The sequence below is a fragment of the Falco cherrug genome, chromosome 4, assembly GCF_023634085.1.
Source record: "Falco cherrug isolate bFalChe1 chromosome 4, bFalChe1.pri, whole genome shotgun sequence".
NCBI classification, from domain to species: domain Eukaryota; kingdom Metazoa; phylum Chordata; class Aves; order Falconiformes; family Falconidae; genus Falco; species Falco cherrug.
The window spans coordinates 5,044,713-5,071,471 of NC_073700.1; the positions used below are offsets into that span (position 1 = coordinate 5,044,713).

Genomic DNA, 26,759 nt, shown 5'->3' on the forward strand with positions numbered 1-26,759 from the left:
AAGATCTATACTCTTACTCAAAGCACTTAAAATGCCACAATCAATTTTCTGTTAAAAACACTTCAAAGATTTCTTAGCCACAAAAATCTAAATTAAGGCCTTGATAACTTCATGATGAATATATTTAATGTATTTCTTTACTGCCACACCCTTCAAAAACACACTGGTGACAATTATTTAGGACATCTAAAGGAAAAAATTATCTGCTGTCAATAGTAGACCTCAAGATCTGTTAATTATTACTCTTAGTCTTATTTTAAACTTTCTAAAAGGAAAAGGAATTTAATAAGTTCAGTACAATCACATAACATTAATGTAAACATACATAATACATAAATATTAACTCAATCCATTAAACCTTTGTGTACCATGGCACTGAACTTATGGCAATCACATAACTTGAAAATAACATTGCTTGCCAATGACAAGGGTTTATAAACCAATGAAGACATTCGAAAACAAGAGAACAGTTCACAATATAAAAGCACAGTACCTGAATCCAAATGCTACAGTACGGTCACACAGGAGCTGTTCCTTAGAACTGTGTAGATAAAACAATTGTCACTAAAACTTCTTCTAAAAAAATAAAATGCTTTGTTAATAACTACTATTACCTCAAGTTAGGTAAATCATGCCAGATAGCACAAAATACAGTAGCTGGAAAATGCAAAACAATTTGGTAGGCCCATCTAATTCTTCAGCATAGCTGTGCAGAAATCAAGAGTGATTCTCTGTTCCTTCCTTAAGCCTTTTTCTTTTTTCTTCCAGTGTCTGTTTAAATACTTTTTTCAAGGTACTGTAAACATATGGTCCATTTTCAGAATCCAAGTTTGTCTAATAAAAGGGAGAAATTTAAGTTCAGTTAACAGATGTCATATAGCAAAATGCAAAGTAGATAACCATTTTTTCAAACTTTTAAGATTTATCAAAGAAAATACATGTTTCATGATTGAGTACTTAATGCTGATCATTTTCAATTTTATGCTGACTAGACTTTAAAACAAACTAGTAGAAAGACAAATGCCATGAGTGTTTTAACAGGTGACATGTCTGTAGATTTACAAGGGATTAGGAAGCAGTAGGATGAATGTTCGGTTCACAAAATTTCACCTGCTGAATCTAAGAAGTAAGCAGCTCCAAGCTGAGCAATAGCAAGTTTAACCTGTCACTGTTACTAAATTATTCCAAAAGCAGAAGTTAGTTATATACATCCTATATTAAGGGCCCGAAACACAACTGAATTGTAACGTAACTTCAGAAAATTATTTAATCTGATGGAAAGATTCCAAATAGTACAGAAACTACCAAAGCCTTTAGTAAGCTACTCTCAGTGACTAGTTATTCCCACTTAAAAATTATCTTTTCTCTAATTTGAAGAAGTTCATGAATTGGCAGTGATCCAGAAACAGGAAAATGAGACTAAAGGATTAAGGCTGTAGATACAGCACTTAATTATGTTGAGAATATTTTCAACCCTTCATGAAGGCTGATTATTATAAAATTTAACTCTGAAATGGACAAGCATGAGTACACTAAGTGTGAAGGAATTACTGTAATTTTTCGCACAGTGGCCTGCTCTGTTGATTCACCCTTCATGATTTAAAGCAAATAAACACAATGTCATGGACAAATGGTTGCTTGCCTTAGTGAAAGCTTTAATAGCACGAGCAAGTAAGGCCTCCTCCACATCAGCTGGTAGCATTTGCAAGTTCACCACACAGTGGAAAATACAAAGGATAGTCTGACACTGTTCCTGGTGGGTAAAAGGAACAGCAGTTATTAGAAGAAATAATTCCATGAAAAACATTTAACTTTCAGGTTTTGTTTCAATAGCAGACCGTGCCTTCCCATACTGAAACCTTCAGGTGTAGGAGTTGGGGAGGGAATTTCACAAGCCTAAAGAGCCTTTACATAATTATTTCAGTCATGATGGGAGAAACTCTAGGAGGTCAGGCATGTATCTGGAGACTTATTTTTCAAGGTCCCCTATATAAACAGTAGCATTCATGTGAATTGGCATAGAAAAAAAGCGAGATTTGGTCTTTTCAGCCCAAAATGCTATGCATGTTTAGGGCTCTTCTGCAGCTAACATAGGATAAGTTGCATCTCTCTGTCTACCAAGTCTCTTTCACCATCAGCAAGACACCTGGGTAGCTAGCAAGGATGCATAAAGGGGAGTAAGTGTCTTTGTGGCTGCTAGTCCCTAGCCCTTTTCCAAGGGAGACAGATCTCCACACAGGCAGGTCTCTTAAGAGTGAAACTTAAATTAAAACTTGAGGGATTTCTGGGAAGTGCAGCTGAATATGCACCAGTATGTATAAGGGGCTGATTGGCTGGAGAGCAGATTAACAGGAAAGAACCTGGGTGTCCCTGTGCATACAAAGTTGAATGTGAGCCAGCAATGGGCCCTTGCAGTAAAGGCAGCTCAAGAGCATCCTGGGATGCATTAGACAGCTGCCAGCAGGTCAATGGAGGTGACACGTCTGGAGTGCTGGGTCCAGTTCTGTGCTTCTTGGTACAAAAGGGACATATAACATACTAGAACAAGTTCAGCGAGGGGCCACAAAGATGATTAAGGGACTGGAGCATGTGTCACACAAGCAACCTGCTCTAGTTGACTTGTTTTGAGCAGGGCTGTTGGACTAGAAGATACCCAGAGGTCCCTGCCAACTCAACTATTCTGTTATTCTGAAGTAATATAGGATAAAGATAAAATTAGTATTTTTTAATTTTTTTAAACCCATGAATTATTCCTTTTCCATTTATTTATAACAGGTGTCAAGCAGTTATTTTTTAATTTAATACAAACAGAAAGTTAAAACTTTAATAGAGTGGAAGAATGCTTCAGGAAGAAACATGATGGTTTTATATGAACTCAGGAATTCTGAATGTCATGTCATGAAGATGGTGACTGCACACGAAGTTCTGACCACCTACTGATTAGTAGCCGTATTCTTGGGTATCTGGAGGCTGATAAAAGAGGCCCTATTATCTTCATAAATACTTTGGAAACAAAGAATTCCCAAAGCATTATGAAATTAATTTGTGTAATTAAAGAGATCAAGAATGGAGATTTTTTTATTATTACTATTATATATGATATTACCTATCATCTAGCCCTTTGGGGAAAGCACAGTTAAACAGTTTGGATCAGAAACACCTGTTTTTCATCAGGATTTCAGAATACAGATGACCACAGTTCTGACTTATGTAGAATTTGGCCTGGCTTCTGATTGCTTGAATTGGCAAATTCTTCCTATTCCTTGCCCCAGCTCTTCCAAAGCTGATAGATTAACATGTTTGCACAGCAAATATGACAACCATTAAGCACAGCTGCCAGGTGTGATGTTAACAAAAGCCATACATCGAGTCACAGAGAAAACACTTCTCATCTTTGCCTCTGGATCTCAAACTGCAGAATTTGCAGGGAAATACACTGAAACTGAGCTTCTACTGAATGGTGTTCAAAGACAGTATCTGGTATGTTTCTTAAAATATTTGTTATCAAGTATTGATTACAATTGAAATAATACAATCAATACCAAAGTAATCCTCATTCTGATTTTTAAAGACATTGAAGTTGCCTTTTAAAAGTGCAATTCCCTTGCCTAAAGGCCGTAAATTAATAGTTTTAATACACATCAGCAAAATGTACTTGGCAGTTAAAAGAATGAAATGATATATAGAATACCTACCTTTCTCAGTAAGTAAAGTGCATCCTGTGATTCTGTGCAATTTTTTGCCAGCATGTCAATATCATCTTTGGATATAATAGGTTCTTTCAGCTGCTCTATCCAGGACCACATCAAGCTACAGAGGATAAAAGGATCTCTCTCGGTACAGATTTTATCCCAAGCTCCATCTCGAGAATTCAGTTCTTTCTTAAAAAACAAAGCAAAGCAAAACTGAAAACGCATCATCTATTTACTTTTGCCAACATTCTCTTTGATTGTAGCACTTGGCTGCTTACATTCCAATAAAAAAAGAAGACTTAGGAGTTACAAAAAAAAAAAAAAAAAAGAACATTCTAGTGTTTTTCAAAACATCAACATTAATCAGCAACAATATAAGTGATTCTTTAAAACAGAACAATGACATAAACAGTGCAGCTCAGAACCTCTCAATTGTCTAATAGAATACATATAGCTTTGGGTTCCAACTTCAAAGCAAGAAGGACTTGAGTTTTAAGGATAAGCAGTTAAATTTTCTATTAAATTCTTTTAAGCACAGAATCCTCTAATTAGTTCTGAGAAAGCACTGATTAAAAACACAGGGCTGCCTTAAAATCTGTAGTACTTTTATGCTACCAGCAGCCAAGTTACAACCACAGATAACTGCAACAATTTTCATCAGTAAAATGATGAACACAGCCAAAAATAACATTCCAACCTCCTGCTAGAGACCAAATTTGTAGGTGTGTTTTGCTTGCTTTTGAAAGAACTGGTCTATAACTTACAAGTACCGTCATTTACTGAGCCACAGTATAAACTGGTGTCCCAATATGCCATTTCAAAGCATATGGTGGGATTTTTGACATCCTAGGAATTAACCTAGGTGAAATATGCAGAGCCCACAACATTGAATTAAGTCTAAAATTACCTGCCACATTTCTACCTTCTGCTTCACTTCCTCCTCTCCCAGAAATTCATTTATATCTGCAAGTGCTTTTGCTGCCAAAACTCTTCGGGCTTCCAAACTTAATTCTGACTGCAGAACAATGTGTGGAATTGCCTCTGACACATCTTTGCTACCTTGGCTTTCATATCCAAGGGAAAAGTTCACTTTAGAAGAAGAAGAAGAAGAAGAAGAGTCCTCAGAGACATAGACTCTTCTGCTATACATATTAGTCTTGTGGTCTTTTCTATGACCAATCTCATTGGTAAAATTATGCCTTGGTGTTCCGGGTTCCCTGGTATTGTGGAGAGATGCTAGACCTGAAGAAAAGGTTCTACTGCGTTGTACTTCTTTCGTACAGTTCCTTCTGTGATAAAGGGAGGATCCATCTTTTTGTCCATCCAAATTAAATTTACCTTGACTCCAGAACATGCATGTATTACGCACTAATGCCTCTTTATTTAAATCCAGCTGTGGCTTTTGTTCACTTGTGGCAGAACATTCCTCACCGCTGTTCCGCTTGGGTTGGTTGCACTGTAGTATCTGAGCAGGTACTGTCCATGCAGTTTCTCCTTGCTCTAAAAGAAACTCAGTTCTCCTTAAATCTGACTCACTATAGCTTAGACGCCTTTTTAGATGAGTTAGAGGCTGAAGGCATTCAACATTCCTTCTTTTCCAAAGAGGATCACATTCATGTCCCAGGGAGAAAAGAGAATCCTGGGTCTCGAAAGTGGATGAGTGGGTGTGGGAGGAGTCTGACATATCACTGTCCTGCCTTGCAAGTTCTCTATCTAGCTGTGTGGATACCAACTGAGAAACAGTCTTTTCAATTTCAGCTGAGAGATCCGGTATATCTAACAATTCTGCCTCTACCACTTGTCTGTTTTCAGCCAGGTCTAACAACAATTTGCAAACAAGATGAATAAGTTTTGGCACATGTTTGAGATGCCTACTCTCGTAACCATGAAGCAGATGTCTCTGACGGGTCAGGTACTGGGACAGCGTCACTGTGTGTGCCTTGGGCTCACAGCACGCAAACACGTTTCTCAGAGGAACCAAAAACTGAGTGAATTCTCTGATGCATAACAACTGCCCTCTAGTCTGAATAGAATTAGGCCTTTTTGCTCTGACAAAAAGAATTGCTTGATCAGCACTCATTCTTGTTGCAAAAACTAAGTAACAAGCTATCAGAACACCTGGAAAATATAAGACAAGCATTAGCTGAAGAACTATCAGACCAAAACAAATACTCAGTGGAACTACAGGATAAAAATCAATATAGGTAAAGATACAGCTTTATGCCCTCTATTATGTGATGCTGTTACCTAAGTATAGTTGCATTTGTTGGACCATAAGATAGTAAACCCATTCTCACTATAGTTTCAGTGAGAGCTAGTTTCTCACCACAGCATCTCTAGGAGTTCCACCATTTGTGAACACAGGATGGTGGCTTCCACAGGAAGGACATAGGCAAAAAGGTCTTAAAAGAAGTAAATGACATTTTAGCTGCTCCACCAAATCCTACCTGATCTAAAATGAATGGCAGGTTTGTAAACATGTCATAAATACTGGACAATGAAAGTGTACTAGGTGAATTTTTCCCCATCAGAAAGAAACTGTTCCATTTCAATGTAACGGGGAATTATTATACAGACACGAACATTTTCTAATCTTACAGGTTTGGTTCTCATATACTAAAACTGATCATCTCTAGCCATTCAGATAATTTTCACAAATTTCTTCAGCATTTTTAACCATTTTACAGATGTACATCTTGCAATGATATAGAATCTAAAAAAATCATTAATAATTTATAACCAGACACTGTTTTGCATTTTTAGAAAAAAAACCGTTGATCTTGCAGTAGAGCACATACCTGTCCGACCAAGTCCTGCGTGACAATGAACAGCTACCCTCCCTTCCTGCAAGGCGAAAGCCATGACTTTTACCATATCAAGTACAGTAGTGAGAGATGCCACTCCATAATCCTTCCATCCAAAATTATAAAAATAAACTAAAATAAAAAGAAAGAGTTATTTTTTGCTGTATCAAATGTGAAATTTCCAGTAATAAATGCAGAAGAGAGATGACTAATAATAAATGATAGTACTAAAACTGCATAATGGATCTTAGAATCTGACTACATATTGTTTGCAAGAGATTGTTTTCCCATTTCAATGTATGCTTGCTATTGAAATTTGATAAATTCATGAAGCTAGCAAAGATATGTCAAACTGAAGTTCAACTTGAATGTAAAAGGTGTAACAGAACTGACTGATTCATACCAAAATTACTGAGCTATATATAGGTGGGGTAATTTTTTCTTTTTAGAAATAAAAGCACTTCTTCAGTCAAAAGCTTTTTCTTACAGAGATGCTTTTTCTCATCTCACCATAATACAAAAAACACAAAAATACTGCCAATAACAATGCCCTCAAATGAAATAACCTTTTACAGTCTAGATAAGAAAACATGAATTGTACCAGGATTTGAAACACCATTAATGCTCATGTATTTGCGAACTCAGAAGAAAAAGAAAAATTTAACTAGCTGTTGTCCTTTCTTTATTCTAAAGATGTGAACATAAACCCTCCATCTCACTCTACATATATACGATCTTCAATAATGTGTACTTACTCTTGATTGTATTTGCCAAGTTTCATGTTTAGATCCCATTTTGTGTAACATTTCTTACATAGCTGCTTTTAACACACAAGAATTCAAGTAAAAATATCTGTAAGTGCCAAAATCAGTAATTAATGAGGAACAGCAGCAGGAATGAACTTACTTCCAGCCTCCATAAAAGCTTCAGGAATGTAGGTGAAGCCGCTTTCTTGTTCCAGTGGACTCCCACAGCTTGCATGCTCCCCAGGACGCTGAAGGTTAATTATGGTTTTTATGCCACATCTTAAGGAAGGAATAGATGAGTCAAAGTATTATACGCAGCCAAAATCTCATTATCCCTTATTTTCTGAAATACATTTATTCTTAGTGGAGAATAAATCTTTACCTGTATATCGTTAAAATGAAAGGATCTTTATCAACAAGCCAAATCTATGTTGAAAGAGAAAATGGATCAGGAATTACACTAGTAACATCTACAATAAATAATAACTAAATTTGTTACCTTTCAAACTGTTCAATAATGTTGTACTTGTCAATCAATTCTGTTGAGGGTCGAGCCATTGCCAGTATGTTATCTGTTATCCTGAGAAATTAGTAAAGTAGATAATAATGTTGTTATTAATAACTTCTTGAGTATGAATCTACCAAAATAAGAATACTATGTTACATTCAAGACAGACAGAAATACCTTGCTGATTAACTAGAAATGATTTTTTCAAGAAATTCTACCATCATACAGTGATAAATCTTGTTGATACAGATAAAACATATCAAAGACCATTACTAGAACTGTTTAAATGCCAGGCCAATGGACATTAAAAAATTCCCTCTGAATATAATCTGGACTCAGATCTTTGTTTGGCGCTTTAAGTTTTGTATGCTTCTGAAGAACATCTGCTGTTACAAGAAAATCAGCAAGACTGTAAAGACACATTTCATGCAACTATTACCGCATATGAGTATGCTTTTGAACACACATGTTATTTCACGTTCAGTAAATATTTTTACATTTAAATTCTATTATGAATACGTTTTAATTAATTTGCATTGTAAACCTTAGCAAGAACTGTTCATAACCCAGGCTAGGTTTTGTATAATTCTTGACAGGTAGAAAACTTTCATCATCTTTACTGGGCTATGTACAGTGGTCATTACGGGCTACGTTAAGCTGTAATTCTGAATCAAGCTATCATTATGTTTTATACTTAACTTAGCAATAGCTGATTTTAAAAACTGGATTTTGAACTTTCCTTTGAATTCTCTCTTTTAATAAATACAATCAATGCAGTTACATTTAGTGAGAGTAAATGCTGCTTATTACCAGGAAGAGTAAAGCCCTTTAATAGCTTGCTCCTGGTCACTCCATCGAGCTGGATTTTCATACTTGCAAGCACGTCCACCACATGCCATTGAGCACTGCATGTGACCAGGAATGACATGGCGAAGGTGCTCCCCTACTTTAGTGTATTTTGCTGTTGGACGCCTCGAACTTCCTAGAACACAGGCAAAAACAGATTTAGTAAGGAAGATTAAAAATTCATCTCCACCTTAAAAGTATCAGTTCAATCTTAAGTTGATGAAGTTACAAACAGCATAAATATATGGAATATATATTTAAGGCTCATTTTTCAACACAGACTTGAAGTAAGGATTCTGAGGGGAAAAAACTGCTTGTGTTACTGCAGAATTTGTTTGTTCTCACAGTTATCTTTGTTTTTTCTGATGATATTAGAAGTATGTGATATCCTTTGCAACAGAAAAACACATCACAGTCCTCTTCCACCTGAAACTGAAAATACTTAGCCATATACTTGTGTATGTATGTGTGCATATATGCTTCTATTTTATCTGTTCTTTCTGAGCTGTAACAGTGAAAAACACATATTAATCCCTGAACAAGGAATCAATGAACAAAATATGAAATACAGGAAAAAAATTCAAACCCCAGTATTTTATGCACATATACAAAATACAGTTAACAGAACAAAAGTATATTAATTTAATACCAAAAAAATACCAGAACTGCCAACAGCCTTAATGAAAGTACTTTACTTTTTTTTTCAGGAAAAGTTGCATCCAGCTCCTCAGGGCTCAGAGACGATATCGCCACCATAACCCGGTGAGTTGATGACGAGAGTACCTCTACAACCGAGCTCCGGCGTCTCTGGATTATGCGAAGAAGAGGATCGGAGGAAGAATGTCTCCGACCCTGGAAGAAGTTGCTAAATATACTCACTGCCGAACGTCTTCGGGGCGAACCCTGCATGACTGACCAGCCCCAGCTACTGTCTAGGCAGGCTGCTGAGGATGCACTGATAGGAAATCCAAGTTCCTCAGCACTGAAGTTGCAAAGAGCTGTGCATCCTCTATGTACTCCAGCAGTTAGTCAGCATGGGCTGAGCTGTCTCCATAGTAACTAACAATAAAGGCACTGCTGCCAGCTATCCTTGGGGCTGCTCCATTCTATAGGAATAGTTTGGGACAGAGTGTTCCACTGCTTGATGAAAATAGTTGCATTTCAAGTAGATAATTTTGAAAGGAGACTGGGAACAACCAAAAAATTTTCCATAAACAATGTGAGTATTTAGATAGTTGTAAATACCATGCATTCAGAACTCGCTAAGACACAAAATACTAAATTCAAAAGAACAATCAAAATGTAGCTGGAGGCTCTGATTCCTGAGAAATCTGTAAGTAAATACATTATACTCCCCCACCTCTTGGTTTAACATTCCACAACCACCTCTACTCCTCCACTTAGCTGCTCCAAAATGCATCATTAGCTCTGTAATGATTGGGATTAGTGTGTTCCTCCTGAAATGGTTCAGTACATGATGAATTGTAGACTGTTCACTGTGGACCATTCGTATCTTCTAACAAAACACAATTTGTTATTCAAAACAAAAGGCTTATTTTTTTTCAGGGCACAGCTTTTTTATTAAGCAAAGCTGTTAGCCCTACAGACTGAGATAAAGCAGATTATAGGGAGGCGAAGATGTATCAGTTGAGTGCTTTAGGCTTTTGAAGGTAGACATTAGGTGGCAAATTGCCTCCCACTTTGCTTCCAGTGTGCTAAGAAGGAGAATGAGCTGGCCAAAAAGATTGCAACACTCTAAAAAGCACAAAATTCTCATGCAACTATGTGGAGAACAGACTATGGCAACGCTAAAAATACTTTGTCATCCCATTGTCTGTGCATTAGACTTGCATTAGACTGTGCAAGTCAGAGAGAAAGACTGGGGAAATCAAGAAAACCCACCATAACTTTGTTCAATAATTAAATTAATCCCATTGCATTTTCCTAAAGATATATACTATCTTCAGTCTGTGGGGTTTTTTGCATTACAAAACCAGTAACTGTTAGACAGTAATTTGCATAAGAGAAAGCTCTCTTTAATAAAAATTCATCAGGTTAAAATCCACCATTTCTCCTAAAGACTGAACAGAAATTGAGTGGCTGACTTTTGAGTACTGCACCCCAGCTCTTAAAGAGAGACATGGTAGGGTTTGCTGTAGATACCAGGCCTGAAACATCAGTAGTGATGTTTTATGAGAAAAAGAAAATGTTAAAGCTGACTGTTAGCTGTTTTCTCAAAACCCTGACTATTCTAATTCAGCAATAAAGATAACAAGAGGTGAGGAAAAGACTATACATGCTTTTATCTTGGAGGCTGGCTGGAAGAGAAGGGAGATGAAGGGAGATTGAGTGCTACCTATATCCAAGAAACATGAAAAATATTTTCTAATTAATTCTATTGCTTTCTTATAGTTAATTCTTGTTTCTCTTTCTCTTCCCAGAAGCTTTTTTTGAGTATATATCAAATGACAGTGGATCCAGAAATGAGCCAAATAAAATGCTGTACATCATTATTTTCCTACTGAATCAAGCAGGATTTGCAAGTATTCACCCAAAACAGTAAGAAAGAATTAACATCCTATAAGAGTTTAAATAAGTCATTTGAAGGCATGTTTGTATTTTCAAAGAGCTAGGCAGTTTCTGAAAACAAAAATCACAGTTTCTTCAATTAAGAGATCTGACAGTATGCAAGTTACCAAAAAGCTCAACATATTAACACATCATGGTGATGACAAAGTAATGCAGTTTGGTTTTGTTATAGACATGTTTATAAATGGGGGATAAGATTTCTGGGGTTTTTAATTTTCTATGGAATTTTTTTTTTTTTTCTTTTTTTTTTTTCCCCAGAATTTCTCTGAGCACTTTATATGAATGGTGTATCAGAGAAAAATTATTACCTGAACTCATATTTGCAAGATGTAGACTGCTCTCTAGCAATGAAGAATACGGTAATTCATTTTGCAGCAAAGCTCCTGCAGCCATTGCAGTACCTGTTGGAACAGCAAATATGTTCACTGAAAATCTACAACAAGCTCAAAAATGCAAATAAAGCTGAGTACCTGATGCTCGATTATCAAGTTGTGCAAGACTTAAGGTTTGGCCAGTCAGATATGGACTGTACTTTCCTTCTAGTGTGCATTTAAATTCAGCAGCTTCACTGTGTTCTACCAATTAAAAGTTTAGCTGATTGAGTCTTTCAAGCTCTGGAGTTTGGCTGAATATGCACTTTATAACGGCTTTTTTTATATGAACAGGAATCACCCAATTAAAAGCATTTAATGTAATGCCATCTTGATTTTCTCAAATTCTTAAAAGTAAACATACAACCAGTTTTTGAACTGAAATCTTGCAAGAGACAGTTCCATTAAAGCTAGTAATATCATAAATAGCAACACAATTTCCAGGTCACACCATTTACAATTTTAGTTGATACTTGCCAAACAGATTGTCCACAAGCTACAGGCCTTCTCTGCTTTCTTCCCTCTGCTCTTGCTTTTAGTCTGTTGCCAAGTTTGAAGTCACATATATGACAATTCACTTCTAACAAGAAAACTGAACACAAGTCTGTCTAAGCAGAAAGTTTTTTCTCATGCTTCAATATAATTTCTAACACAAGATAAGTCCTGCTCTGAAAACCTATCTGACAAAAAGAAAGCTAAAGGAAAGCTGTAAATGTGAATCTATTAATCAGTCAATGTGATGTTCAAATAAATTGCTTACATGCATCTTGAGTAGAAATTCTTACCCAGTATAACTGTTCTGTTTCTCTGCTCTCCATAGGAAAATAGTTGCAAGTATAACAGAAGAGCATTTTTTTTACTACCAAACTAAGTACATCTGAAACTTTACCAAACTAAGCACATAGAAACTTTACTAAATGCACAAACCTTAAGTCTCAAATTCTGCAAAACCAGTAATAGGATTCAGCAGTATAAATAATGCTTTAAAAGACAGATTTGCTTAAAAAACAAACAAACAAAACAAAACAAACAAAAAAAAACCAAAGAAAAAAACCAAAACCATTGTGTGGATCAGGTGGTATAACAGTCCTGTGTTGTGTTGGAATTGTGGTGTTAACTGCTTGCTGTTCATTGTCCATCTTTTATCTGTAACGCTGCATAATTGTTTTTAAAGTAAATATTTAAATGTATTCAAATATAATTTAATTTAGATATTACATTACCTACCATGTACTTGAATAAATTATTATTCCAACAATGTTAATGGACTTTATTCCACAACATCAGCTAGTGCAGCTCTGTCCTTTCCAAGATGCTTAGAGGTGGGAACAGAATACACGTACACATTAATAACCCTTTAATACTGCTGTATCAGTTGTCACAATAAGATGAGAATTACATTTGTCTGTGAAAACCAAAAGGCCTTCTGAAACTTCAGTGATGCTCAGAAATGCATTTCTAATGTACTTGCATTATTAAGAGTACGAATTAACATGAATCTTAACAAAGACTAAAGAGTATCTGGAGCATTTTCTACTCAGCTACTTGACCACGTGACTCTGCACTTTTAAAAGTAAATCCTTTAATAAATAGGCAGTAATATTTGCACATAATTGCATTCTATTTGGAGACGTTCCAAAACCTCTATTATTTTCCAGTGGACTTTGAAATCAGTAAGGGATGGCTTTCATGATCAAAGAAAATTTTGTAGCTAAACAAATTATTTCATCCCCAGAAATTCTTTTTAGAGTTAATAGGGTTGAATTAACAAAAATTGTTGATACCTATTTCTCAGACAGTTGTCTCTAAAAATTCTAATAGCTTGTCCAGATAACATAAAAACATTTGAAACAGACATGTCTCATCATACAGGCATCAGAATCACACCAGTATGACTGTTTAGTTTTCCTATTTCCTTGTACTCAAGTATTAGCAAAAATGAGATTAAATATCAGAGATATTTCTATCATCTAAAACTGTGTTCCTTTTAAAAAAAAACCAAACAAACAACAAACCAGAATTCAGGCTGACAAGGACTCTTAACTGAAACAGGAAGAGATGTATATTAATGCAGAAGACGATATACCTATAAAATTACAAAATACTAGCAAGACTGTTCTAAATGGCAGAGGTAAATAATGTGTTTATTTCCTGTGTAACAAATTAGACCTCCCCCAATTTTATATCAGCAGATATACCAAATCCATATTTCAAGTTTTGTATAAACAAGCAGTTCCAACTGACTTAAATATTTTGTCTGCATGTCTTTCAGTTTGTTAAATTCACTTCTTGACAGATGTTTTAAATTGCACAGTGTGATCAATGTGCGCAATTCCTTTATATTTATTTATGAAAAAAAGTTAAGTAAGATTGTGACAAATTACAGAGATATATTGCACTCCCTTGAACAGATGTAAAATGTCATTTGGGACAGGAAGCACTATTTCAGTGTTGATGTTACTAGACAAGGGTGTTACACTTTTTATTTGTGCAAGAATGTATGAAAAGTAAAAATAGTACTTGGATAAAAGAAACAACTCTCTCCTGATTCTTCTACGTATCGGATAATTCTTAGTTTTTAAAAGGTCCTCTTCAGCATTTTGTTCATCACATGAACACCTAATAGATGCTGGAGATAAAAAACAAGCCTGGAGCGTTATTCCAGGTCATGGTCCTCATTAGCTGCCTGAGGGAATTAAGTCACGTGTCTTACGTCAATCAGATACCACCTTAATCTGATATCAGAGATAATCTGCTCAGTTATCTCTGACATGCATTTCTATTGCCATGACAGCAAAGAAGTTGGTCTTTTAATCCCTGTTTCCCGATCAAAGAAATGGAACAGTCTCTCAGGTGATGTTCCATGTCTTTATGTTTGATAACAGGAAGCAATGTCATTAAGCATGCATAAACAACACCGCTAATGAAACCGAAACATAGCAAAAATAACGTCTGTGTTGTTGGCTGACTGAAGTAAATAGCAGTACCACACCACCTATGGAAACAAGGATCTCTTGAAATCATGATACACCACTAGATGTCAAGTATTAAAGGGGATACTTCAGGAGGTACCCTCCAGATGCGGATTTTGTATTTGTTTTGACATCTGTGTATTTTTGAGGGGGGTGGGGGGGTCGGTGTATGTGTCTGCTTTTGAGCTTACCAATTCCTAACAGAAATGACATAACATTAGTCGTGGCCTGTTGGTTGCACTGTTGAGTCTCTTGTTGCATTTGGTAACATGACAGCTATCAAGTCCTACTCACTGCTTCATACATGCAGAGAGGTAAGTTTCTTGCAGAGTCAATAGTATAAGCACGCTGTGCTATCATAGGCAAAATCGCCCTGTCCTTCCACATTCTTTTAAGGAGTAAAGCTGCCTCTTGCCCACATGCATTTCCTCTGGAATAAAAGCACAGGTTGAGTAGTAAAGTGCCATGCAGCGAGCAGGACAACTGGGAGATCAGGGATCCACAACCAAGCAGGTTCTGCAACTTAACTGGTGGGCAGACTCACAGAGGAAGAGCATAAAGGAACCATACATCACTGGTTCACCCAACGGGCTGCAGTACAAACTCAGCAAACAAGCAATGCAGGTAGCAAATTAGCAACTGGCTTAGGTGTCGCTCTGCCTTTTAATAAAGAAGATTCCTTTTCTTTTAGCATTTCAGGATGTGAAAATCAGTGGCTTCCAGTCATTGGGCTGAATTTTTGCTCCAGAATGAAATGAGAGAAAGGAGTAATTCCTAATGTTTTAGCAGCCAGAAAACAATTATATAGCTGAAAAGTGATGAGACAAGAAGATGCTGGTATCACCTTGCCTTAGCAACTAAGATGGTTATTTAATAGATGCAATTACTATCTTTTAATTCAGAACACATTTTCAAAACAGAGAGAAGAGTTTGTGCTCCAGACCGGAATGATTCCAGCTGGGGCAGTTCAGCTGCCGGCACAAACAGTAATCCCATTGTAAAACTCCCCACTGCTTTTCTGTGTAACTGCCTACTAATAGTGAGGTGCCATCTCTCCATATTTGTGTGGATTTGGTAAACAAGAATACAACAGCAGACCACACATTTCAAGAAGATTTCTTTTATGTATTAACATGAAAAAATCTTGGATAAGCTTTCCATTTTAAAAAAAATCAGTGTATAATAAAATCAGTATTAAACCTCAAATGTATTCCTACAATACAGGCAAATGCCGATGCCTGTCACATAACATTTTGAGGTTATTTTTACTATTTTCTTGTCTTCTAAAGAGAATCTGTTCTCTCCTTGTTGCAGTCACATGTAGTAACAACCCAGCAGCCACATTTTTAAGGGAACACAGTTAACTACAGATGCAGGCAGGGGCCATGTTAGCTGAGTACCTAAGCACTCAGGTAACACCTCTAAAATTTCTCTAAAATTTGACCTGATTCTACAGATACTTATCTTCCTGAGAAGCTTTGCTTTTGTGAGCAGTCCCACAGAAGTCAACAAGGTATTTGTCTAAATATAAGATCATATGGGATAAAGTTTCATTGCCAAAATGCAAAGTGCTGCAAAATGCACTAATTAAGATGTTTTAGACAGAGAACTAAAGATAACTCAGACTAAGCAAAAACATGATAGTTTAGGGAAGACTGTTGATATTTAATCAAGAAGTTAAGAGCTATGAAATTATAACTTGGTCTCTAAATTCAGGTTTTATATCTGATGTTTTAAGATTGGCAGATAATGAAAATTTTTAACAGAAAAATATAAATTTGCTGAGGCATAGTCACTTCTACAGGAAGCACTAGCAAATGAAACTGTCTTTTAAATTCCAACAGACTATCCAATTTTAACATTGCCAGGAAAAACAAAGCATTTATTTCTGAAGTTTTGTAAAAATTGTAGGTAACAGGTTTTTGTTAAGCTTGATTGTTATGAATAATGAAACAAAAGGCAAAGGTGATTTTTCTAATATATGTATCGGGAAAAAAAAACTTGTTGAGAGTAGACATTTCACAAATACCTACACTACAATTAACAGAAGTCTTCAAGGCAGTTTTAGCATCAAGCGCACATATTTCATTAGGCACAAACCTCAATTCCCTAGGCTTACTTGAAATTTGAAATGCTTACTACCTATAAGCAAACATCAAGAAACGGAAAAAAGAAAATAAAACACACAGAGAACAGACAGAAGACAAGTAATAATTCAAACAAATTTCCATATAGTTTAGTTATATCTAATTTACACAGCAGAATAATACTACAACTGTTTTAAGACTCCAGTGGTTTCACCAGGACCACAAACAGAACTGATTTGTTATTTCTGTATGAGGTTTTTCCTCTTTTGGGAAAAAAATATTCCCCATCTGTTTCAGTAAAAGGTGAATGTAATTTAATCATTAAGACTGACATTTACAAAGGACTGTAACTGCTTTCACATAAAAAAGGAACAAAAGAATATAATTCATTAGAAGATTATGTAGGTGTTGGTCTGGTGATTCAGTATTTGCTATTCATAGTTTTTTTCACATAAATGGCACAAAACTGCAAGCCAAACTGAGGGACAGGTCTACCAACTGACTTGGTTCATGTTATTTAAGTCACATCAGCTTTCTGTGGTACTGTTAACCCAATAGTTTACAGAAGTTATTTTATACTACCTTGAACAGACTGGCAGCTAGTAATTACTAATGAGAATTATAAAGGAGGTGGTATAAAATTAATATATTAACTGTTCTACAAATGAAACTGGTGACTCAGATACTCTTGATTGTGAGTATCGTGTTTACAAAGAGGCTATCAGACTTGTAAGACTGACTACATACAGAAGAATGAAATATTGTCAGTAATGCATTTTAACAGCATTCAGAAGTGGGAAAGTTTAAAAATGAACTCTGCAAGTTAAAGGAATTATTTTTAAATCTCATCTAATGAAAATAATAAATTTACATGAGTTTTAATCAAGTTTCAATAATTTCAATTTAACACCTTACCTGTTACCCTGCAGAAAGAATAAGTGATTGCTGATCCCTTCATTGTTGCAGCTATCAACCACAAGAAATACACTGTAGGTAATTCACATTTTACAGAACAGAAGCTGAATGATGTTACCACAGTATTTCCTGTAGTTAATTGGATTCACGACAGTAATCTGGGAGGAGCCGGTAACTATCTTTTCTTTTAAGACTGTATGAGGAGTGCCTTACGGACCATGCAGATAATCATCCCATAAACTGCTTTCTGTGTCTACCTAGATTTTAAAGGGACTGAGGCAAATAGGCCACACCAACCTGGTATTTTAATAACTGAACCACCCATCTCTTTTTTTCTGTTCACCTTATTTTCCTATTGTCAATCACAAGTAAATAAATATATGTATGTGTGCCTATATGCATCAGACAACTAAGCATGTAGATAGCTACAGAGATAATTTTGTGAGGTTACATTAATCAAAGTTAAACCCATAACATTAATTTTGAAACACCATGAAAAGAAGAGATAGATGTTTCATTGTTACCTTGGTTAGACCTGGAACAAAACATTTTTTTCCTCACCCAATAAAGCATAGCATATTATTGAAAGTATTTATAGAGTATAAATTAACTGCATCAAAAGTAGTATCTCAAAACTGTAACAAAAATAATTTCATCTGAACGTAAAGGATGTAATCTACTAAAAACCAAAGACTTTAGTGATTTAACTAAATACTGTACATATAAAGCAATAAAACAAGCTACATAAAATAGGATATCTTATTCTTTCTTACTAAATCAATTTCAGCCACTAAGTATTAGCTGACAAAATAAAGGCTTTCATTTATTTCCATCACTTCCCTGCCTGTCTTATTAAAAAATCCCCAGTGTTAAGTGATACTCAGTGCTCATCATTAAAAATGCCTCCCAATTAGTTAGAAACAAAATACACCTGCAAGCTTCTGAGATAACTCAAGACTGATGCCAACCTTATTAATTCCAAAAACATCACCTCAGTTAACCACCTGCCTTAATTTTAGCCAATACAGATGGAGCATATAACTAAACAATTTAGTCCTCTTAATTTTCAGAAATAAATTTTGTAGTCAGGTTTTTGCTGTATACTGCTAATAAAAATAGAAAGAAGAAGAATCCAACTACTTTCCTATAGAAAAATTGATTTACCGAGAACAGAGACCAATTAACAAAGTAGTCCTTACAATTACACATCTATTTTCTTACTAATCTTGCGGGGGGGGGGGGGGGAGGGGAAGTCACATGCATGAACTAAACTGCATCCAGTCATTTGAGACAACAGCAAACATAATTTTATATAAATGTATGGACATTTTGCAAAAAAACCCCACCCTTAAATAAAAATAGGGCGGGCTTCAAAAGATTTGTACACAGTTTTGGAAAACACAGTAAGGGACCTCAGGTACTTAAAAAACCTGAACAGACTGCAGAGCCTAAAATCCTAAGTTGCACATCTTTCTTTCTGTGCTGGTAGAAGTTTCAATTCCAAGCACCCACGGCTTCCCCAGCCTATCAGTGGAACTGGAGGGCTCAAAACCTCCAAAACACTGATCCTCGCAAATCCCGTGTGAGAAGAACTGATGAACAGCCCCACTGCCTCCAGCAGCCCTGCTCAGCACCAGGCGGCAAGCACAGAGAATTACGCATTCGCTTAGGTATTTGTGAGAGTGGACCCAAGCTGTAAGCAAAGCACATCACTGCTTTAATTCCTGGGAATTAAAAGACAGTAGGAACCCGTACTAGCATTATGGAAAATGTAGCACAGAAAGAACTGGAGGTCATGTAGTCCAATGTCCTGCTCAAGGCAGGGCTGACTCCCAAGTTAGATCAAGCACTGACAAGATTCCATGTCTGAAGATCCCTGCACAAGTAATACTCCCCAACAGCAGCACGGTTTCTTGGTTTCATCACGTGTTGTTCATAGTCATTATATAAGTGGCTCTAGAATTCAGAATCTAAGAATTACAAGTAAAGGGACACACAGATTCTACAAGTGTCAGCACACAAAATATATGTTAAAACAAATGGAGCACCTAGTAAAACATTTTGTAAGAGGAAATGGAGAAATTCAGCTTTTTTTTAGTTGACTAAAGAGCAACTTTGGATCATTAAGAAATATTAATTAATTTTTTAATATAAGCATAATCTTTTGGGGAAGTTCTAAATGCTCACATTTGAGAAGCTGTCACTGACGTTCTTTGTGTTCATTTTCATATGGATAATATAGTAACACAATTTACCTATTTGATTCCAGAGGGGAAAATAATTCTTGAATACTTTGGATTCTCAGTGCAACAGCCCACTGCTTTGTCATATCAACTTGTGTTACATGTTTGCTGGGTTGCGCTTTATATGTGTTCCTACATTTGTACTCTTCCATATTAATGGCAGCTTATTCAGCTGAAGAACTAGTATTTCCTAGTAATCTGTGAAGTTTAGCTAGTGCCAATAATTGGTGCCAAACACATTTGTTCAAATAGGCTATGTCATATCTTTGTCAAGACAAGGCTTTATGGTAAATGAAGATGGCTTTTAGGGGGAGTTAAACATTAGGTTGAAATAATTTGCCATTTCCAATGAAAGAATACACAGAGTAGGTGGGATGCTTGTGACTAATCATCTTTATCTCTCTAGACTTGGCATTTTCCTATTTAAACAAAATGAAGAATCCCAAATCCTCTGGAAAATTCTATTGAACTATGACTGCCATCTGAAGATACTAACAAGCTTTTTAGGTAAGAACAGGATCACTGGATTTCTAGCAGCTTATTTCTCTTGCACTGCATGGGCTGCCTCATGGCTGCTGTACATTGGACTTAGCAAATCCACCTGTTCTGTGACCTTAGATACTAATTTATCAGATTAGACTGGTAGAAAACTGTCTAAATTGTCTTGTAAGGAGCCGGATGCAATTAAAATGTTTGACTTCTGCTTAGACTGCACTGTTTTCACTGGTACATAGAGCAAATCAAAACATCAAATTATCCTAAAACTTAAAAGTTTACTAAAACCTAATTTACTTGAAGGTTAAATTTACTATAGTACAAACTATGTATTTAGATTCCTAGCTGGCAATGGATGTTTCTAGCTTCACCTTTTGCTTTTGCTCCTCTCATATTACGCATAATAAAAATCAATTAATGTTGCTTTCCTTTCAGCTTGTATTGAAACACTGGAGGGAATGCTTTAGTTTTGTGTAACTCTAAAATTGCATGAAATGTTATTAAAGTCTTTTTCTAAGTTTTGCTTTTAGATTTTATAGATATGTATTTTACTGCCCCTTAAGCATAATGCAGTACCATGGCAAATCAATCATAAAAGCAGGTCAAACGTCTTTGGTAGACGTCAACTACACTGGCAGTGTTGAAGCTGTGAGATAAATGTATGCAAATCAATCATAAAAGCAGGTCAAAACTTCTCTTTGGTAGATGTCAACTACACTGGCACTGTTGAAGCTGTGAGATAAATATATGTGTGTTTGGCCTCTTAATGAGACTCCAGAGCAGCAGCCCACCTGTGATCCCTGTCCTCTTTCATCATCTGTACTTCCGACAGTCTCTCTTTTCATGTTTGTTCCATTACCTAAAATTGCCAATAAAAGATAAAACGGAAACGTAGTGAAATATTAGGTCAAGACAGCATAGTTATACAAAGATTTAAAATCAAAAAATAGTTCTAAAACTGAAGAATTTTATCAAGTATTACTCACAGGTCATTCAATGGACCTGCAATGCAAAAGGTGACAACAAGCCTAAGAAAAGTCTAGAAACTCTTTTTAGCCACAGGCTTTAAAACGAAACAAAAATCACAGCTTAAACTATATATATATATAAAAAGGAAAGGAGAGCTACAGCAATCCCGCCTAGCTCTGCTTTGTGAAATAGCTCATTTTCTACATACATGGCAGAGTGGTACCCACATAGCTGTAAAGCCCTCATCCAGTAATGGTCTGCTCTGGGTTGGTAGCTGTCTTTGAAATCACTGGCAAATGTCAAGTTGTTGGAAAACAGAAATTAGGAAGAAATCTTTCTTCTGTAAATTTCAGAACTTCTGAAGAGCTACCATATATTAAGCTAGTTTGCAAAAGCACTGTTTAATGCACACATAATTTCTATGAAACATCGGACCTGCTGTGAGTATGCAGAACACTCATCAAGTTCATGCACAGTAGATTAACTGTTCAAAAATGGCAGGATAGGTGAAGGAAATGAGGAAATGTTAGGAAAATTAAGTACCTCTAAGGTACCGAATCCTTCTAGGCATTTATCTTGTGCTTTTTGCTAAGGAACAAAATGGTCAGGCTCTGTAACTCAGGAAACTGAGTGAAGAACCAAAGAGGTCAAAGGAATTTAATGGAAGTGACCAGAGATCAAGAGTTACAAGTGGCTGTATACCCCTTGTGTATCCATTATAGGATTAAGGCCAGGAAAAACTCCAGAGTGGAGAGAAAACTGAGGAAATTAGTATGGTTTTATATGTTTTTCTTATTTTCAACAATAACAAGCTACCCAAGATCAGGAGTAGAAATGTTTACAAATTTCTGTATTTTCTTGAAAAAATAACCACAGAATACAAGATTAGAAATAACTTGGGTTTTGTTGTATACTTGCTTAAGCAATTCTGGAATCTGAACCTTGTTTCACAAAGAAACAGAAAATCTATGCCTGGGAAATGTATCTAAGAAAGGAGTGGGGAGTCAGTGTCACTGTTGATGCCGGTCCTCCAGCATGGTGCCTCAGGTGGCTGGCTGCAGCAAGAAGGTGCTCAGGATTTGCTACGGGCAGGACCCTTCCTCAGCTGGAGGGAAAAGACCTGCAACGAACTGCTTCAAACTAGGCAGGTGGTTTTAACTGTACAGGACAATAACAGGAAAGGACCAAGTTCATTTTGAAATGTACTTGTTTTACATGTTACAGACATCAATTACCTGTACAGGTGACCTGGTTGAGCACTTTGAGGCCAGCAGTCTGTAACAGCCATCCAGCTCTGGGTGGCCACTAGCTGAGCAGTCGCTGCAGCATGCAGAAAAATACCTAGCCAGGGACTTCTGAGTCACCTGGTGAAGTAAATGAGAAACTCAGCTTGCCTAGTTGAACTCTTTAAACAGGTATGTCTTTAATTCTAAATCATATACTAGCAGGAAGAAAAATTAAAATAAACCAGCAGACTATACTCTCCATTCAGAAAAGTGGGACTATATTGCCAGAAACCGGGAATAAATTTGCTCTCTGGGACTGAAAGATATAAGCAAACTTGTACCTTATCTGACACTTGCAGTCCATTTTTTAAATATTATTTGTAGCACATTCCTTCCCAGCAACTAACTTCATCCATGTCAGATTTCACAATTTCTACTCTTTACTTCTCTCATTTGTAACGTAACTATTACCAAAAAAATACTTACAGTGGTATAATTGGATTTACAATGAAGTCAAATATTTACTCAAACGCATGGAAAAAACACTATTCAGATCAGTTTATGCTGCCACCCAAGCAATCACACGAGAGAGGATTACATTGCTAATTATATCTCCAAGGTGATATTCTTACAGCATCTGGCCCTGAAGACTGTCTCCCTAACATATTTCATCTTTCTTGTCTTACACATGCGGCTCCACGTATGAAACTACCGATGAAAACAAGAGATGGAAAAATGCTTTGAAGTAATACATAATTGCAAATACTCTGATTTATTTTGTACATATTCTTTTGGGATTAATTACTCCACAGATGTAGTGCTCAAGTTCCACTAATGGAGGTGCAGGCCTCCTGAAAACATGTCTCTTTCTGAAAGAAAAGCAAGGGAGCGGGTGCAGAGGGGAAAAAATTAAGTATATATTACTAATATAGCTGGTAATCTTTTCTTGTTAATCTACTGATGAGTGTACTTACACTCTGTTGGCAAAAGCAGAAACAGCTACATCTAAAAATTATTATCCAGTGTCTGGATTGAAGAATATGCCATATGCACAAGTGCCTTTTCAACTCCAAAGGGGACTGACTGAGCGGTGTTTTTCAAAGGCGATTAAGTGATGATTAGAGGTAGGGCACAACTGCTACAAAACATGGAAATACTGTTGTGAAGAGGGAAACCAAGATGTACGCCTTGGCGAAAGTTAAATCCCGGGGTATCACCTCGGGAACGCCGGCAGGAAGAGCCGAACTGCCTTGCAGCCAGGCCGGAGGGAGCAGGACAGCTCCCGCAGAGAGGGGGTGTTCAATTCCTAACGGAGGGCCTCTGCTCAGATCACTAGGGAACGTGGCATCGCCAGAGAACTTAAAGGCAGTAGCTACGGAAGGGCGTTTCAGGTCCTTCTTTGTCCGTGCCGAGCACGCTGCAGTCGCTTACCTGAGCCGGAGGGCGGGCAGCGGCCGAGGGAGCGCCCGAGCAGCCGGGGCTCCCCGGGACAGGGGGCGCCAGGACTTAAAATGGCGGCGGCCCCTCAGAGTGGTCCCAGGCCGCCCCCGGGCGTGCCGCGCTGCCATAGCGACCGAGGCGGGCTCCAGGGGAACGGCAAGAGCGGGGCGACCCTCACGGGCTGGGGGAGAGGGGCTGAGCGGGGCGGGGCGCCACGCTGGCAGAGGACGGCCGCCAGTGCGGGCAGGGGCGCGGGAAGAGCGCCGGACCCACCTGCCTCCCGCTGCGTCAGGCCGCCACTCCGCCGCCCGGCTGGGCAAAAGAGCGCCGGCCGTGGGCGCATGCGCCACCGTGAGGGAGTGGGCCGGGCGGCGGCTGGGCCGGGGTTTCCTCCGCCGGGGGCCCGCAGCTGCGGGTCGCTCTGTGCTTCCTCGGCGCGGCTCCAGAGGCGCTGGGGGGCGAGTGGCGAGCGACGAGCGCGTCCTCTGGCCGAGGGGAGGCGGTGCCGCCCGGTGAGCGCCTCGGGCTGCCCGCGCTGCCAAAGCCGGTGTCCGAAGTGGGCCTGGGCCAGGGGCCCGTGCCGCCTCCCGCGCAGCGCCGCCCGGGCGGGGGCCAGGCCGCGGGCCTCCTGCCGCTGCCGCACGGCCAGAAGTGCGCAAATATATTTGTTGACGCGGTGAAATGTTTTTAACGTCGTCGTGGGTGATTCCTCTTAGCGGTTAATTTTGGTGAATTTTGATGGAAATGTCTCAAAAGGCCGTGGCTTTGAGGTGGACGGTGCGTGCAGCCGTCGCGCTGTGCCCCGGTGGGCCGCGGCCGGCAGCTCCGTGGTGGTGCCTCATCGTGCTGCTCAGCGGCGAAGCGATGCCCAACGGACATCGGTGAGGGTTTTGAGAGGCGTGGTCGAAGGGGTTTTTAGCATTTCTAACAGGCATAAAAAGTTACTTGGGTCTTGGACACGGAGTAGAATACGTTTATAATGGTTTATTTAAATACTACAGTTGAATACACAGTTGCTGATTAAAGGAATAGTAAGAGCTGTAAACCTTTGTGGTGCATTAGTGTGCTAGGCTGAAACATCTGCCTGCTGGCTAATGAGGATGGTTTTGGAGTGAGTGTCCTTGTAACACACTTTTGAAGTTTAGCTGTGGTTTTCAAAATATTTGGAGATTTTTGACAGTGTTATGTGTCTGTTTCATTAGCCACACTACTACATTAGCTCATAGAATTAGTGTCTGTAGTACGTTTCATAAATTACATAAACATTAGCAGTGTTTATGTATCTAAGTTTTTAAAGGTAAAGCACATGTGGGAACTCGGTGGAAATGCTGAAGAGAGTCTGTTGCTCCTTTTCTTTCTACTAAGCTGAAGGAGCTGTCAGCATAGGAGATGCAGGGCTTGCTTCTTAAAACATTTCAGTCGTATTAGTGCTGAAGTGTCTTAAACATGTCTTGGTTGGTTTTGTAGCATTAGCATACCACATTTCCTACAATAACTGTGAGTTCTAAACAAGCAAAAACATGGCTCTGTGACTCTTGCCTCTGTCTCCCTCTAAAAGACTCAAATGCAGTTTCCCTTCCTGCGTCTACCTGGCAGAAACTGTTGCTAAAGCTTGCAAGCTTCATTTTTAAAATTAACTACAGGGCACACGTTTAGTGTTCAGTCCTGCTGAGTGTGATTTGTGCCTTTGCCATCAATTAGAATTCTCATGTGTTTAGGGTTTTGCTGGCTCAGGGCTGGAATGCTGAGCATGGCTGTGAGCACGCCATGTAATATCTGTTCCCAAATTTTGTGTTTATCATATAATTACATGAATAAACAAACTTCCCGTGTGCTTCAGAAAGAGTTTATAAAGTTCATAAAATCTGTAGAAGAAAGCATAAGGTTTTCTTTGTTTTATTGTAAAGATACAACCACAGAAGCATACCACACTTTTTGAAAATAAATGCTGGCTTTGCTCCTTTCTGTCTGAAGTAAGGAAAAAGATGAGGTGTTCACCACACCATGTCCATGGTCCAGCTTGTGGTGCAGCGGCGTGGAGGGGGTAAGTCTGCTTCTGTCACCGTGCCTCTTAGCAGGCTGAACCATGAAGGGCTCCCTCAGGACTGTGGTGTAGAAAAATCTGTGTTGCAGGAATGCTCAGAAATGTCCTATTTTGGTTAGGAGGTTTTTGTTTCAGAGAATGAACCAGAACCGGTGGAGAGCTTACTAAGATTGAACATGAGATACAGGCTCCCAGATACGGCCAGGAAAAGGTTATTTTTGATTCATCAGGGCAAGTCAATAGAATATAAGGGGTGAAATGGGGAAAGGGAAGCTTTTTTTTATTTTCTAGGAAGAACTGTGAATTCAAGTTCAATGATAATCCTAGGAACACAATGAGATTCTGTAATACCACGGGGCTGAGTTCAAACCTGATGGAAACAGTGTAATTCCAGTGAAGCTGGGCCTGCCTACCTAGATTTTGAGCTTTGCTGTTCACGTCTCACAAATCTTACCTGACTGGAACTTATTTTACATCAGCACATGCCACCTTGTGGCAAATTAACACGATGCAGCTGTTCTTTTTCCAACTTTGTAAAACTTTTTTTTTTTTTTAAGTTTCTGCTCTCTTTTTATATTCCTTGGATTGCTGTGGGGTCAAAATGGATTTCGTCTCCCAAGCTCCTGTGCTTCATCTCAGTAGCTCCTTGGAAATCCCACCTATTCAGCATAGTAGTATATTGCACCGTGATGTTAGGCCAACATGAAGTGTGCTTTTCAGCAAGGTGTTCTGAGCGCTTTCCGATTCAAAGCTAGGAGCTAGCTGAAGAATAACTGTGTGGCGATAATGCATGAAGTAAGGTATTGTAAAGA

At 38.0% G+C, this 26,759-nt stretch overlaps 1 protein-coding gene across 13 annotated transcripts; it reads right to left on the reverse strand.

The window, feature by feature from the left end:
- Positions 1-104: 104 nt before the first annotated feature.
- On the reverse strand, positions 105-24,494 carry PTPDC1 (protein tyrosine phosphatase domain containing 1). 13 transcript variants are annotated; one of them, XM_055709980.1, is made up of 13 exons: positions 24,177-24,296; positions 22,473-22,601; positions 21,060-21,127; positions 12,034-12,096; positions 11,494-11,586; positions 8,561-8,732; positions 7,742-7,822; positions 7,403-7,521; positions 6,491-6,628; positions 4,600-5,810; positions 3,696-3,881; positions 1,643-1,753; positions 105-834 (listed from the first exon to the last, which is right to left on the reverse strand). In XM_055709980.1, exons 5-13 carry the CDS (start codon positions 11,576-11,578, stop codon positions 718-720), a joined length of 2,220 nt encoding a protein of 739 aa, XP_055565955.1. In that variant the 5' UTR covers positions 11,579-11,586; positions 12,034-12,096; positions 21,060-21,127; positions 22,473-22,601; positions 24,177-24,296; the 3' UTR covers positions 105-717. The 13 variants fall into 13 exon arrangements, with proteins under 13 accessions (XP_055565955.1, XP_055565954.1, XP_055565957.1 ...); XM_055709979.1 differs by lacking the exon at positions 12,034-12,096; XM_055709982.1 differs by lacking the exon at positions 22,473-22,601 and having other exon boundaries at positions 24,177-24,284.
- Positions 24,495-26,759: the final 2,265 nt, after the last annotated feature.